This window comes from Mirounga leonina, unplaced genomic scaffold, assembly GCF_011800145.1.
Source record: "Mirounga leonina isolate KUSES-001 unplaced genomic scaffold, KU_Mleo_1.0 Mir_109, whole genome shotgun sequence".
Lineage (NCBI taxonomy): Eukaryota > Metazoa > Chordata > Mammalia > Carnivora > Phocidae > Mirounga > Mirounga leonina.
Window position 1 is genome coordinate 1,335,956 of NW_023270244.1, and position 16,635 is coordinate 1,352,590.

Here is a 16,635-nt window from a genome sequence, read left to right on the forward strand (position 1 = left end):
ATCTTAGTTCCTTGGCGGGCAGGCGTGGTGAATGACCCAGAATTAACTATTGTCTTTTAATTTAGAGTCTAACACAGAAAGAATTAGACCTAGACTCTCCAAAAATAGAAATATAGTAAATACTTCATAGTTAGGTTATTTTGCCTGAAAAGTGTTTAGGGGTTTTCATTTTCATAGAAAAATTAAAATGCAAATTTCACAGTCAGACCTGGATTCCTTTCCAGCCTCTTAACACATCTACTGGAGCCAAACAGAGGAAACCTAATGCTGATGTACACCAGACGGAACAGCTGGTCTCCCCAAGGAAGTGGATTAGCAGCGTGATTGCAGTACACAGCTCACTGCAGAAAAGCTCTCTATATAGCCTCTTAGTTTTTGTCTTCTGCTAAAATAGACACCAGAGGGGAGGACAGAAGGTTGGTGCATCGCCTGATGTCAGCTGGTAGGGAGTGAAGATGGTAAGACTTTATCTACCAATGCTAAATCTAAATGCCCTCTGGATAGTTATGAGGTCCAATACAGGAAGTTGGTTCTGTTAGTCAAGTCTAATCATCCCCAAATCAGGTTATTAGGGATTAATACTACAGTAATATAGAATTCTTTTTAATTTTTCACAAAATATTACAATATACATAATCTATTGCCTTTTTTAAAACTGGATATGTTATTTTTTAATCACTAGGGGAATGTCAATAAATGGATTTTCTTAGTTAAATAGTGGGTTTATACATTTTTATTGAGTAATCAGGAAAGTGTGAATATAAGAAATTACTGTGAAACAGGGGCACCTGGGTGGCTCAGTCATTAAGCGTCTGCCTTTGGCCTGGGTCATGATCCCGGGGTCCTGGCATCGAGCCCCGCATTGGGCTCCCTGCTCTGCAGGAGGCCTGCTTCTCCCTCTCCCACTCCCCCTGCTTGTGTTCCCTCTCTCGCTGTGTCTCTCTCTGTCAAATAAATAAATAAAATCTTTAAAAAAAAAGAAATGAATGTGAAACAAATAGTTCTAGAAAAAGGTAGATATTATACCAAGAAGAGGAAAGACTGATCAAGACCGGCGGTCACACATAATAAACAGAAAGTATGTGTGGAAGGAGTCTCACAGTAAATCAAGCCCAAAGTTTTCCAAGATGACAAATTACCCAGATATTCTAAAGGGGAGAGATGAAATCTCTAGAGGTCGCTATTAGTCATAATGAGATATAATAAAGCACACTTAAAATTTTATTGCGATATAAATGACATATAACATTACATTAGCTTCAAGTGTACAACATAATGATTCAATATATGTATATATTGTGAAATGATCACCACAATGTCAAGTTAACATCCATCACCATACATAGTTACAATTTTTTTTCTTGTGATGAAAACTTTTAAGACCTACTCTCTTAGTCACATTCATAGTAACCACGCTGTATACTACATCCCTAGGACTTACTTTTCTGTCTGTAAGTCTATATCTTTTGACTACCTACACCCATTTCATCTACCTTCCATATTTTGTGTAATATATCACAAAATATTACAACAAATATAATCTATTGCCTTCAGTAAATTCTCCTCCCTAGAAAGAGTAATAAACTGCTTTGATAAAGAAATTCTGCTTTAACACAAACTCACAAGTCCTATTTTATCTTCAAGTTAATCATATCAAAGCTTCAATAAAACCTGACCTTTTAGGAGACAAATCATTGAATGGTTCCTATCCAAGCCATTCTTTTTTTATAGCCCAGCATCTAAGGAAGAAAGGGATAAAGAAGCAGCAAAGAGGGCGCCTGGGTGGCTCAGTCGTTAAGCGTCTGCCTTTGGCTCAGGTCATGATCCCAGGGTCCTGGGATCGAGTCCCACATTGGGCTCCCTGCTCAGCGGGAAACCTGCTTCTCCCTCTCCCACTCCCCCTGCTTGTGTTCCCTCTCTCACTGTGTCTCTCTCTGTCAAATAAATAAAATCTTTAAAAAAAAAAAAAAAAGCAGCAAAGAAAACTGCAATTGATCTTGGTTCAAATAAACAGTCTCCTTATTTCTAATATCTTAACTTCCTTGAGGACATTCTTGCATTGTCTTCCCAATTCCTGGACTTTTATTGGATCAGCAAATATACTTAAAGCCTTCTTCTTTTAAATCACTCATATGTAGTGGGTGCAAAATTAATTAATCACTCATACATGCATCATACATGCACACAAAACCTCAGATTCTGCTACTTCTCACAGGGCTCCTCAGAGAAATGGCAAGACCAGGAGGAAAGTTGCTCAGAGTGAGATTTGAATCTGATCCTCCAAAAGTAAAATTTCTGAATCTGATTTTGGGATTGATCAGAAAGGTATGAAAGATCAAAACTTTCAACAGCTATCATCTGGCGCCTTCTCCCTTACCCATATCTCCATTCCCAACCTGGTTAGGATCAGATTGAAGATCCACTCTGGGTGCTGAATACAAACTTTGTGACAAGAGAACCCAGAATGGCAATAGCTAAATGTTTACAATGGTTCTGTTCAGTTTCAAAGAGGGTTATTTTTAAGTCATAAATGTTGTGCCCACAGAGTCTTCACAGGTGCTTTTAGGGAATGATGATCAGAGCAAACCAGTCAGAACTGTGTCTTGATGGTGACAAGAAGTATTGAGCAGGATTTGAAGCATAAGCTTCAGTGCCCCCAAATAAGTCCAGCTTTACAAACAGAACCGCTGTCTCTCCCACAGGGTATGGTAAATCAGCTGATTGTTACATTTACCCTGTGATTGAAACTCTTATGAAATAGCTCTATCAACGTCTATATTTGTTCAAGTCCTCGTGGCATTTTGCCTGATGATGTTAGACAACAACACTATAGTATTATCAGGGATAATTATGGTTATTACTTAAAACGCTGACTTGTTCACAGCTTTAAGTCTTCCACTTGAATCTAGCAACACCCAGGCTAGTGTTTTTCAATCAGACGTGTACATCAGACTTTCCTATGGAGTTTAATAAAAATGCAGATGAGTAGGACATATACCAGACTTAATGAATATTTGACTTTCCATTCTTGGCATGTTCTTATATCTCTAGGTTTTTTTTCCCTCTGTAAAAATTACATTCATCTATTTTTGTAAAATCAGAAGTAAACTCCCTGACTTCTTTAAAAATAGACTTACTCGTTATCCTTTGAAACATTCTGTCTAATTTGGGGGCAATGATTTTATTATCTTGTTTTGCCTGTCACATCTATTCATTATTCTTATTATGAGCTCTCATCAGACTTTTCACATTTGAAAATGATTCGTAAATTGATCACAAGCAGTTTCAGTTTCTGTCATCTATACATGCTTGTTTTCCTTAGATGCTTGCCTGCAGGTGCTACGACCAGCGTCAAGCCAGAGTTTTCAACAAAGAATACTTTCCACAGTCCCAGATGCTTCAAACCATTGACATTTTCAAGGACAGACTCTTGGGTACAGGAATCTGATGACACCAAAGTTATAAAACTTCCGTCAAGACAGCTTTATGCTCCTGCTAACCCAAGACAATAGGAACAAAAATTAATTGCATAAGACTGAATGGACTGAGAAGGGAAATTTTACTGTAGTTATTTGTTTAGAATATTGTTATTTTAATGTTCTATTTACTGGATCTATAAGAAAGTCCTTTCTCTACTTCACCTCACAATTTAGTAGATTCTTGTATTAACTATATTTTATTATTTTCTGTATTCTTGAAGCTCTGGCCTCTAGAGCCCCACTTACTGGGAAGTAAATTCTCCCAGGGCTAGCCAATTCTTAGAACATAAATGACTTGCCCAGGAGAGAACCTTTCACATGCAAACTAACCAATCCAGAGTCCATACTTGGAACCAATTTTTCTATCTGGCTCATACACTCTGGAAGGCAATATTCCTCTGCCCTACTCATCTGAACCAGGTACCAAAGAGTCCCTATACCTCAAGTTCTACTGAAATGAATCAAACTAGTCAATCCTAAGACTGCTTTCCCCTGCCTCACCTTGCCTTTCCCATAGAAACCACATAAAGGCTCCTGCCTTGCTTTCCACCTGTCCCTTTTGCTTCCTGACTAACCCTGGTGCTTTCCCTCCGTGGCCCTGCACAGTATGGCATGCTCCCTTTCCTCTTGAGAACTAGGAGTAGGAATCTTTTCAAATGGCAGTAACCTTCTCATCTACTGGCCTCACCATACGTGAATAATAATAATAATAATAATAATAATAATGCTATACTTTATAAACCACTCCATTTATGTAAACTGAAATGAAACATTTAAAAGTGTTATCTGAGTCTCACTGGCCCCAGAGTTCAGAAACTCACCCTGCATCCTTACTTTTCATTGCAATGGGGTTATTTCATATATTCAATAATAATCTGTCTTCCTTTTTACCAGAATAAAATGGAAAAATCTGTTATGCAACCAGTATCTTGCCTGGAATGCCACCTTGAGAAGGACTTTCACTGCATCATGTAGAACAGACCACTTTGAAGGAACGAACGAATATGGGTTTACTTATGCAGCCAGTGCCTACAGAGGCCTCCTAGGATAACTGGTCTGCTACCTGTCTTACAGGGTCCAACCTTACAGGTGGTAAAGATGATCACTTTCTGGCAAGCTAGAAACCTAATGTTATTTTGGGGACCTCAAGAAGAGAGGAATATATCCAAATGCATAGGTACTGCGGCTGAAATATAGTGGAGAGAGTTTCTTGAACTTAGCTCCTTGCCTTGGGATTGCAAATAATAGAGGCATTGAAAGTCCAATCTGAGATTCCTCATGAAAACTCCCAGAGAAAAGTTAATATTGTAATTATTCAATAGTGAATGGTTTTAGATTTTGCAAAGCATGCTTAAGAAGGACTATATGGTAAATTAACACTCTTGCTATGCCTAGGTAAATACTCAGGCCAAACCTAATGAGACTAGCCTTAATTTGTGATTAAGAATAATCTTTCTTTGAGATTCTTATGATCACAAGGGGGAGGAGGAGAATGTAAAGAAAAACTATAAATGACTGAAATTTAGTGGATGTCCTGGCTAACTCATCCATCTGAATAATCTTTGCTTTTGTCTTTCTATGACTAGGCTATTTTACAAGGCTGTAGACATAGAAGTGAACTTGTAGATATTGATGGCAATGCAAATAATTCCTCATGTCCAAGGGAAAGTAATTGATTATCACCAGTGGATACTATAAGTTTTGCCAATTTTGTGTCCATTTGTAAATTTATTTCTGTCTTCCTTGTCAGACTACAAATATGTGATACTTTGCATTCTCTTTTGAACTGGTTGTTATACCTTACTGATTCCTTCATTAATTAATAATTTAAATCTAATCTTTGATACATCTTTATTTCATATCTGTAGGAGAGTCATGATTATATTCTTTTAAATGTAACTTTTCACAACTGAATAAGATCACACTTACATTTCACACACAAAAAAGGTGATACAATTATCTATACACCTCTCTTAACCAGTTTTGAATTACTCAACATATAATACTGAGTGACTACCAAATGCTACAAAACTAAAGATAGACAAGAAGGACTGAATCACTGACCTTAAGAAACTTGCATCCTATGGAGCTAACATTTACCCAAACTTTGTCTAGCTTCTGTGGTCAATATCACAAAGCTTTAAGGCAGAAAAAAAAAAAAAAAAAATACACTTACAAAATTCTCCCCAAAGTAATCTTTTCTAAATAAGTAATTACTGGCTAAAAGCACAATATATCAGTAAAGGAAAAAAATTCCAAAGTGAAACCATGGGTTTTATATAAAAATTAAGGTGTGCGTAGTATAAGGGATTAGGTAAATCACTAGATTTATAGTTGGAAGATCTGCGTACCCCTTCTTAGAAACACTGTGCTTTTATGGAAAAGACCTTCCACTCAAATTCTTCCAAATCTGTTCAAAGAGGTTATGTAATCCCTCTAATCCTTAGTTTTTCCATTTTCAAAAAAAGATAATAATACCCATTCCATGGGATTGTGGTAAAACGTGGTACATGCCTGGAACACAGTAAATACTTGAATACATGTTAGCTGATTTTATTAATAATATTATTTATAGAGTATTTATAGATTCAGTTCTTGCTCAATACTCAACCAATGTTAATTCTCTCTCCCAAAGAAAATAGGAAGAATGAAATGTGTTTCATATTTCTCCCAAATATGGAAGACCTAAAATATTATTATCAAAGTTCCCTTCGTCACTGGAGGGGGGGAATCTCATTGTGTGGATAGAGATGTTAGGAATGAACTGGAAATTTTACCTGCAGTCCAGGAGTCCAATGCTGTACTATAAGCAAAGATAATACAAGCATATCTCTCCCCAGAAATCTTCCTGTGTGTGTGTGTGAGCAATGGATTGGAGTTACAGGCCCCATTTAGCACCTTATTACAACTGACAACTGTGTAATTTCTGAGAGCCAGGCTATAGGATAACAAGAAAGAAGGCACTCTAGGAGACATGGTTGGTCACCCAATGCAAAAAGTGTCACAGGTGACCCTTAGCAGGAGATTCAAGATCAGAGCCTCCCTGAGACCTGTCAGACTCTGGGGGAAGCCCTTTGGGTACCTGTATCCTCCCCAACACCATACTCCTAATCAGATTAAGTGCTGAGTGCATTCAGTAATAGGCAGGGTCTCAAGTTTATCATAACTCAAATAGTATTTTCCATTCACTTCTGTCTGAAACTCAACTCAGTTTAAAATAATTACAACACAGCTTTATGAATGCAGAGGACACTTTCAATTTATTGCAAAATTAACTGACTAAATAAGAGGTCCTAATGCCAAAGAAGAAATGAGACAAAAATCACAAGACAAATAAGAAAATGACAAGGTCAAATAAAGTGTTCAGCCAAAGTTGTTCTAACAGGAAGATTACCTGGTGCCCACTTGCTATATAGGACTGGACTTAAAGTTATAAAATTAATCTGTTACACGTAGAACCTCCCACATTATTTTTAAGGTTTAAATGTTAACAAAAAAGCAGTTTACATTAATGAAGCACCCATGTCCCCAAAACTGCATTAGGTGCATTACAAGTATAATCTCATTAACCTCCTAGTAAAATAAAAGGGGATTATATTCATTTAATCTTTTTTTTTAAAAAGCGTCATAAATTATTTAAGGAGTTTTCTAAGATTTAAAAACATCACATTCTTTGCTACATCCCTTTACAACTAGAGAAAGTTTTCTAAAAAATTAGAAAATATGAATGTACTACCCAAATCAAGTTGAAAAAAAATTGCTTCATTCATTCATTTAAATACTTAATTGACCTCAAAGAACCTGATACCACACACCACACACACACACACACACACACACACACACACACACACACACAGAGGCACATGCGCACTTGAATATTTACCCAAGTCTTCTAAAGGGCAGGCTAAGGTGAGTGGATCCGGGTAAACTAGGGATTTTTGATTTGCTAAGAAGAAATCAAGTTTGGGGCAAGAGCTACATGACCTGGGTAAGTGAAGATGGCTGGAGCTCCTCCTCCACTCTCCCCTGCAAGAATGCAGCAGCTCGGGGCACCTGGGTGGCTCAGTCGTTAAGTGTCTGTCTGCCTTCGGCTCAGGTCATGATCCCGGGGTCCTGGGATGGAGCCCCACATCGGGCTCCCTGCTCCGCGGGAGGCCTGCTTCTCCCTCTCCCACTCCCCCTCCTTGTGTTCCCTCTCTCGCTGTGTCTCTCTCTGTCAAATAAATAAAATCTTTAAAAAAAAAAAGAATGCAGCAGCTCCTCTGAACCATTATCAAAGCCCAGGCTTTAAGGGGTCCGTTGGAAAGGGCGCTAAATTACCAGCCCGCTGAGCACACTGCGCTGGGAGTGCCCTCCGTGCGTGCCAGGCCCGCGGCAGGCGCACTGACCCGTCTGGCTCACTAACCACCTTCTGCAGAATAACGCGCTCACACCGCCCGCCAGAGCGGTGCCCTCGCGGGAGAAGCGCCCATTCGGCAGAGGCCGGAGGTGGTAGAGCCCGCTACCTGACTTTCTCCGTGGCTCCTCCCGCTCTCCGCCTTGAGCAGGGTCTTGGGCTTCCGGGACTTGAAGTTGCCCATGCTGGGTCGCAGCACGCCGTCCACCAGCGCCGTCTGCTCTACATGCTGCGGCGGCGCGCGCCACGGCGGCGGCGCGGGCTCCTCTAGGAGAGCCCCGGCGTCGGGGTAGTTCTCTTTATTGTCTTCATCTCTAAAACAGGAAAGACCCAATTTAGAAAGCACCCAAAAAAGTAATAAGCTGCTGCGGGAAAGCGGGGCTGGCACACTCATTGCTGCTCTATTTATATGGTAACTAGCAAAATGTTTGGGGTGGACTTGGTTTCACAGGAACAAGAACCTAAGAAATGTGAATTTCACTGTTTAGATCATTCCACGTTCCCTTCTAATCTTTACTAGTGGATACATACTTCTTTTTTGCAGTTGTAACTTTGTGCATACTATCAGATTTTTTTAAAATTTTTCACTTCAAGATGCTTTCATGTATGTATTTTTTTTCTCTGACAAAAATGTGAGAATCAGATTAGAGATTGTCAGCCCGGTTTTATAGATTAAGACTCTAGAACTCAGGGGCACCTGGGTGGGTCAGGTCATGATCTCAGGGTCAGGAGATCAAGTTCCAGGACAGCTGCGAGCAGGGTGTGGAGCCTGCTTAGGATTCTCTCTTACCCCTACCCCTCTCTCTAAAAAAGACAAAAAAAGGGAAGGAAGGAAGGAAGGAAGGGAGGGAGGGAGGGAGGGAGGGAGGGAGGAAGGAAGGAAGGAAGGAAGGAAGGAAGGAAGGAAGGAAGGAAGGAAGGAAGGAAGGAAGGAAGGAGAAAAGAAAAGAGAAAAAACTCTAAAACTCAAAGATTAAATGAAGTGCCTGAGAAGGGCTCATTCACCCAGAGACCTGGAGTGGTAGGTAGGTCTTCAGTCTCCCCTGCATATATGTACTTGATTCAAGGCATGATACTTCCTCCTCACTGGCATGTTTAGAATCATCTCCCTACAATTTTCAAAGGCCTCTAGAAGTTTAACAGGGTCTATTTTGATAGGAAACATGCTACTCGGGTAAAATATAAAACAAGGGCGTTTTACCCAACCAAACCATCTGAACAACACCTTCAGTGCACACTCAAAGATCCTTGTCCAGGTCCCATCAGTGTGGAATTGCTGGAGGTGACTAAATCGGCTGGTGTCACCTTCACACATTTAGTGCTGGAATGGCACTTTTAATTTTCACTAACCAAGCAAATTCATACAATATAACTCTACTGTTTCAATTTCCTCAGAAGTAGTGACATAACACTTTTATCTGAAGCCATTGGTCCCTTTTAAATCTAGATGCATTTATTTTCTTATTTTGCTAAGAATTCAGGGATATAACCAAATGGGTGTTCTCTTTATACAATTAAAATTGTCATCCTTAATCCACTGGCAATCATTTGGTACTAGATCATGTAATTCTCTAGGGGGAGACCACTTCCCCTCGGTGGCGTTTTTCCCTCCTGCTCCCGAATCCGAGGATTCATAAAAGACTTTGGCAAGGTCAGATAGAAAGCAATTTCTTGTAGCTCAAGGACACAAAAAGCCAAGAGACAAGACCAGCAAAGAAAGGATTTCTATGCCCACTGTTCAAGATGCCTTTTCACAAATAAAACAGATTAAAGTCACTAAACTGATATCAGGAGGATGAACTCCAGTTAGCCTCTGGGAAAAGATCAAAGCAAACATCAGGATAGGAATTCTGGAGAATGACCAGGGTGCAGTTGGGCAAGGTGTGGAAATAAAACTATGTGAAATAGTTAATTTTAAGCCTCAAGACAAACTTCATAATGTCTGGTAAAGGAGAACCCAACGAGTGAAATAATTCTTCAATATTAATAACTGAAAAAAATGAAACCGAAAGTCTGTGCCAGTGACACTGGTTAATATTTTCCCTTAAAATCAATTATATTTTATGATTTTATTTATTTATTTATTTTTAGAGAGAGAGAGAGAGAGAGGGCAGGGGAAGGAGAGAGGGGGAGGGAGAAAAGGAGGGGGAAAGAATCTCAAGCCGACTTGGCGCTGAGCGTGAAGCCTGACGAGGGCCTCTATCTAACCACCCTGAGATCACGACCCTGAGATCACGACCTGAGCTGAAACCAAGAGTCGGATACTCAACCGACAGAGCCACCCAGGCCCCAAGATCAATTACAATTTTAAAAATTCTAAGCCACTAATGGATTTGGAAACCAATATCAAACCATAAGTTGGAACTGTACTGGTTCATGTGAAATGCATTTCTCTCACTGGAAACAATGTTCATCCACGTACTTTATGCTCCTAGGTGAGAAACAAAAGGGAGAACAGCTGTCTTTATAGGAAACCTAAACGTTCCTCATTCAAGGAGGATTCTAGAACACTAAGATAAGAAAGAAAAAGTCATGTTTCAAAACTAAAATGACTCTTCTGATAGACACATTCCTAAAACAATACCTGGACTTCATTTTTATATATTTTCAAGGTGCCAAAGTTTTATAAAAGTCATCTCAATTACCTCCTTGACTTGAAAAGCAAGGAAGGTGGGGTATGAGGGAGCAAAAAACATCTTTCTCTCATTACACAAATACCTAAATACAAATAGTAATCTTTAGAAATATATTTCTAACCTGTTACTGGTTTCTCAGAATCTCCAAAGCAGGAAAGTACGAGTTATGTAATTTATGCCACTACTTAGTGGAATCAATCATAACTGAGAATGAGTCTAAAAGATCCTCCTGCATATTAGTTGTGTAGCCTGGGCCACAGCACATCACCTCTCTGACCCTCATCCATAAGATGGATATCTCTCTACCTTGCAGAGATAATACAGTCCCTGTGAAATGCCTACCATAGAAAGCTGGCTCAAGGCCACAGCTCAATAAATGAGAGGTATTGTTACTTTCATGGGGCTTTAGCCAAGTGGTTATTTGCAAAGAAAAGACTGAGGGTTCTTTTTAGTCTCTCCAATACCTCCAGGATAAATTCCAAACTCCTTAGTGAGGTACACAAACCCTTTGAAATCAGGTCTTTGTTTATCTCCGGAGCTTTAGTTCTTACCACTCTTGGCCTCCTCACTCCCAAAGGCTCTCAAGCTTCCCACCATGCTGAACTGTCTGCTATTCCTACAACTCTATTTTCTCTACCCTCTGTTGGCTTTCCAGTAAGTTGCTCCCTCTGCTCGGTAGCATCATCTTTTTCTTAGCCTCATATCCCCCCACCACACACACACAAACATACACATAAAGTCATGTGCTACTGTAATTTTCTTCAGGAATCCATCCCAGAAACCTCTCTGGGCTATTTGGTCCTTCTAAATGAATTCTCTGTCTACCTCTCGTAAAATATCCCTTAATGCACTGCAGCAGCATCATCTACATTGACTGGTTTCTGGCACACAAAATAGGCCTTCAACAATTGTTTGTTATCCAACAAATGAACTTGAGAGTCAGAGAGACCTGAGCCCAAATTCAGTCCCATAGTAGCTATGTTAGTTTGGATGAGCTATAATCCTTCTGAGCCTCAGTTTCCCCACCTCCAGGATGAGGAGGGAAACATCAGCTTCCTTTCAGTTGCTTAGATTAAATAATAAAATGTATGCAAAAATGCTCTGAACAAAGCAAATGTGGAAGAAGTGGTTAACTATGAAGGTTTTGCCATATCATGAACTCCTTGATGACCAAGACCATACTCCAAACACTCAACGACATGCTTGGTAAATAAATCTATAACTTCTTCCATAGGGTCTATGATGGGAACATTGAGATGGGATAATCAATACTGAATTCAGTAGACATTTACTGCGCAATCCCCATATAAAAGGCACTGTCCTGGGTACTAAGGGGAATATCCCAAAATGGACATGACAAAACTTCCTTAAGAACTGATATTTTATTACAAGAACTTAGACACAAGAACCGGCAATTATAATTCAAAGAAAAGACTAAAGACCCCAGACCTACATGGTTTCTGTCCTTCATAATTAAGAACCAAGCAATAGTTGGTCATACCTGATACTGGAGCAATCAGTCTGGTCTTCATGTAGGGAGACTGTGTCTTCGTCACACCTGGAGAGAAGGAACAAATCCACATCAGTTCCAACTGTCGGCAGCAGCAGAAGCAGCAAGAGTCTAGAATTAGATTAGCACCGTAAACTAAAAAATGGAACAACCCTCACCACTCTCTTTCAAACTAGCCCCAATTCCCAGCATGTCTACCAGATAATGATACCAGTGTTGTCATATCATGTGATCTTCAAAGCTCAGAACCAGACGTAATACTCTTTTTTCATGCACTGCTCTGCATCACCTAAACTAACAAGATCTTGGCAAGGACCCAGCTGTTCAAAGCATTTGAGGGGACATCTAACACCATTGGTGGGTTATCCTTGGCTCAAAAGAGACTCCCCCTTTTGCCTCTTGAAATGTCCTCTGCCTCAGGCAGTCCCAAACCACACCAGCTCCCAATTGGCTTCCTCCATCGACCTCCAGACTTTCTCAATTCCCTTCTTCATCACAAAACTTCTGGAATAACCCAGTGAAAAATTTGTGGCTCTTCTATATTGAAACATCTCCAGAGTTCCACACTGCCTGGGGGAATGCATAGTAGGACCATTCTCTCCCTCAAGTGTGGGAGGGAGCCTTTGTTCCTTTTCTCAGCCATTCCCACCCCACTCCAGCCTGGAATGCTTTTTTCACCTTCAACTCCTACTCATCCTTCACTGCCCGAGTGAAGTCTCATAAGCTCCATGAACCTTCCCATCCAAGTTCACCCATAGGCCACATACCTACTTTAAACCTTAATACATAAATGTTTACTCTTTATTCTGAGGTTTTGGTAACCAACTATATATCTTGCCTCACACTGCTATGTAATTCCTTTGTACCTCTGACATCTCTTTAATTAGCTGTTAATTCCATGAAAAGAAATGATTTTTTTCTAGATACACTGCACAGTGCCCACAGTGCTACCCCAAAGAAGGCATTCAATAAATAATTGAATGGAATCATTAACTCGGGCCTCTCAGCAAGACTGGAAATATTTTAATAAGCATTTCCTGAACATTCACTGCCTTTCAGGTACTCACTAGGTATTAAGGCTGCGCATTTCAAACTCTTTGGGACTCAGGAATGACCAGTTTGTTTTCTATTTCCAATCTACTATGGTAGTTTGGTAAAAAATGTCACAGGAATGCCAAATTCCCATAGAAGTTTTTAAATGCTTACTCCCTATTTCTGTACTTCCCTTGTCTCAGATGAGTTACAAACAATTTGGGGACCCATACTTCCAGTAGCATTCCTTCTAAAGGACACAAAGTTGAAAAAGACCTGGACCCTGCTCAGATAGAGTCACAATGTAATGAGTGGACAAAAGTAAGTAACTACCTACATATATAAATATAACCATAATATAATAAGAATAGTCATACTATATGAAATCATTTACAATTTTTCAATATCCGTTACTTGCAACGTTACATAACTTATCCACAGAAGAAACTGATGAAAGCTCCAGTCCTCTTCCCTTACTATGCCTTTTAAATTATATACTTTAATGAATTAAACAAAGGCCATCTAGATCCTAATTCTCTCTGCCTGCTGAAATATCTTATTCCTGCTGGCAGTTAAAAAAAAATCAGTCAACCTAACACAGTACTCTTTTTAACAAAATAATTAAATTTTCTTGCTTTCTCATGTTTTTGACTGTCAGTACACCATTCTGTCCATCTCATGAAAATAACAATTGAATTCATAAGAATTGCCTTGTCCTCCTCCATTGGAGGTGTTCACTTTAATAGATCATACAGGCTTTGTAATGTGAATGAAAATGTTTCCCAATAAAAGTAACCTCGCTAAGTAGAAAAATCAGTGAAGAACAGAAATCTAGAATTTTTGCTTCCAGAGAACTAGGGTTCAATCAGAGGTTCAACCCTAGAGCTCAACAATACCTATTGTTTGGGAATTTGGCAAGAACTTATTTTTCTCCCCCTCACTTGATTTATTAACCTTTCTTTTCAAAGTACAATTAGGTAAAAATGGAAACTCGGCACCAGAACATACAAAGTTGCCCATGCTTCTTAAGTACGAGGCCAGACCCTAATTAATTGATCCAATTTTAAGGCCTATTAAATGACTTCAGTTCCTGCTCAAGGAAACACAGTTCCTGGGACACAGATACAGCGATGAAATAGATCTGTCTAGAAGCTTACATGAACACATATACAAGCTCTTTTAGTTCAGTTGGGTTGTACATTTGCTCTGATGAAGACCATTCAGTTTTACTGAAGTAACATCTCCTTTGTGACTCTTCTCCTGATTCCTTGCACAGGAGCCCCCTGTGCAGTGTGGGCCCAGCTGTAAAATTGGATTCCTCAGTGGCGACCCATAGCCAGATATCCCCACTCTGGCAAGAAAATCAGCTCAGACCAAGTGCCCAACTGGTGGAATGCCCTTGGCATCCTCTTCTTGTATTATAGCCCCAGTACAGGAATTTAAAGACCAATCATCTCCTTAAATATTCAAAACTGGGCATCTTCTAGTGCATTGTTTTTCCAAATGCAAATTGTGACCTATTAGTAGGTCTTGAAATTAGATAGCAGCTACCATCATTTTGTTATTGTTGTTAGAGAAATAGAATAGAAAATATCAGTATAGTAAGGGTTAAGTGTTATTTCACAGAACATTTTTAAATAAATCATGTATATATGGGTGTGTTGGATTGTTATATAAAATGTTTTTCTGACTATTGTGCATGGTAAAAAAAAATGTGAGAAGCATCTCTATTAAATGACTTCCTTTGATGTTCTCATCAACTAGTTCTAAGTCCCAGGGTTCTTGATTTGTGGTTACCCAGACAATGTATGGATAATTTGTCCTTGCAATCACTCCTTGGTGAAATGCTCAGGGTTGTTACCTTTTTCCCGATTGGGAGTTTTGTTCCCTCTGTCAACCACAAACAAGAAAAACTTCTATGGTACTTCCCAGCTCACCGTCTCTTTCACAGCATCTCAGTGAACCCGACAATGCAGTGAAGTAGGGGCCACCTTCACACAAGAGGTGAAGGAACTGCCCTGCATCCCAGGCGGACAGCGATGGCCACCGTGGTATTTCCGCTCCCCTGTACTGAGCCTACTAACCGATCTCTTCAGTTTCTATTCCAGAGGCTCACAAAAGAAGGAGAATGAAAGGCTTGTTTCTTAGAATAATGGTGGTGAAAGAAGTGCCCATGAGAAGTTCGCTTTTTTGACTTGGGGTAAATAAGAAGAGAGGCCTCGGATTGGTTATTAGTAAAACAAACGTAGCTGTGCCAGGAAGGGGACTTCTACTCACCCAGCAGGACTGTGTTCCCTGAAAGCAAAGCTGCAGAGCTGCAGCCTGCAATCCTACGGGATTTCTCCAAGTGTGTCTCCGGAACCACTTGCATCAGCATGACCTGGGAGCGGGCGTGAGCCCCACGGGTACCTCAGCCTCACTAGATCAGCTAGCTCCCTGGGGTTGAGGCCCAGGAATGTGAATTCTTAAACCAGATAGCCTCACAAACACACACAAACATAACTAGTATGCTTCTAAAAAATTTAACGCTGACCTAAAGGTTTACAAAACCCAGACCAGCACTGAGCTGACTCCAACACAATCACCCATTCTAGGTTCCTACTTTGGGATAAAGCCTGAGAAACTGGATCTTTCACAAGCCCCAACCCCCTTCCCCAGTTCATACTGATGATCAGTTGGTTTTGAGAACCACTGCTTCAGATGATAACTAATTCATTGCAAAATTCACTGCTGGCCAGGCTTCATTTCACACAGTGGTGTAGCCAGGGCAACATAGGAGATGACCATGGAAAAACAGATGAAATGTCCCTGCAGATACAGAACGGAAGGCCAAGGCCACTCTGATCTTGGAAGAATTTCGGTAGAAAAAGAAACTGAATTGGTCCAGAGCTGCACAGACAATGCCAGGCCTGGGAAGAACCGAGGAGAGAATAAAATCTATCATTGAGTCCTTCCCAATTCCCCTTCCCTTTGACTCTGATAGGACCCCCACCTGGCCAGGCTGAACCCTACCAGGCTAGACTACCTGATAACATAATTTATATCAAAGTATTAATGCCAACTTGAATCGGCCTCCCAGGGGCAGACTTTTTAATTTCCGTTTTAATAAGAGTCACCACCAGAGGCCTGAATCCAAAAGAAATCATCTCTAGGTACAATTTCAGACACTAAGGAAAATAAGTGAGTGTGGCTAGGAGGAAGAAGGAGGGGATGGGGACAGGAGGGAGAGGAAGTTTTCAGGCAAGTGCCTCCTCTGTGTATGTTAAGACCACACCCAAATATTTGCTGAGCACCTGCTACATCTGTATCTCAGGACGGTGATCCTGGTCCTGTTGGCTTTGGGGTAATGCCCAGAGAACCAAGGAAAATGCTTCATATAACAGAGGGGAGGAGAAAGTGTTATATTACACAATGACAAGTTTCAAATGACCCTACTCTGTGTTGTGTTACACCTGCGAAGCTTTTGGTATGTTTTAAATATGCTCCTTAGATTTTTAGATTAGCCAGATGGCATTCCAGTTGTCACTTAGTGCCTTTTAAAATAAATCACCATCACTTCTCTGAAAACAACAACAGGAT

General features: G+C 40.2%; 1 protein-coding gene across 6 annotated transcripts in view; it reads right to left on the bottom strand.

Moving 5' to 3' along the window:
- The window catches only part of LOC118019922 (protein FAM13C), a 152,087-nt gene that overhangs the window by 133,580 nt on the left and 1,872 nt on the right, over nucleotides 1-16,635 (bottom strand). For all 6 annotated transcript variants that reach the window (XM_035019624.1, XM_035019633.1, XM_035019614.1 and 3 more), the window contains 2 exons: nucleotides 12,016-12,072; nucleotides 7,988-8,192 (listed from right to left, as the gene is read on the bottom strand). In XM_035019624.1, the coding sequence (XP_034875515.1) occupies nucleotides 7,988-8,062 (75 nt within the window). In that variant the 5' untranslated portion in view covers nucleotides 8,063-8,192; nucleotides 12,016-12,072. The remainder of the gene's footprint in view (nucleotides 1-7,987; nucleotides 8,193-12,015; nucleotides 12,073-16,635) is intronic.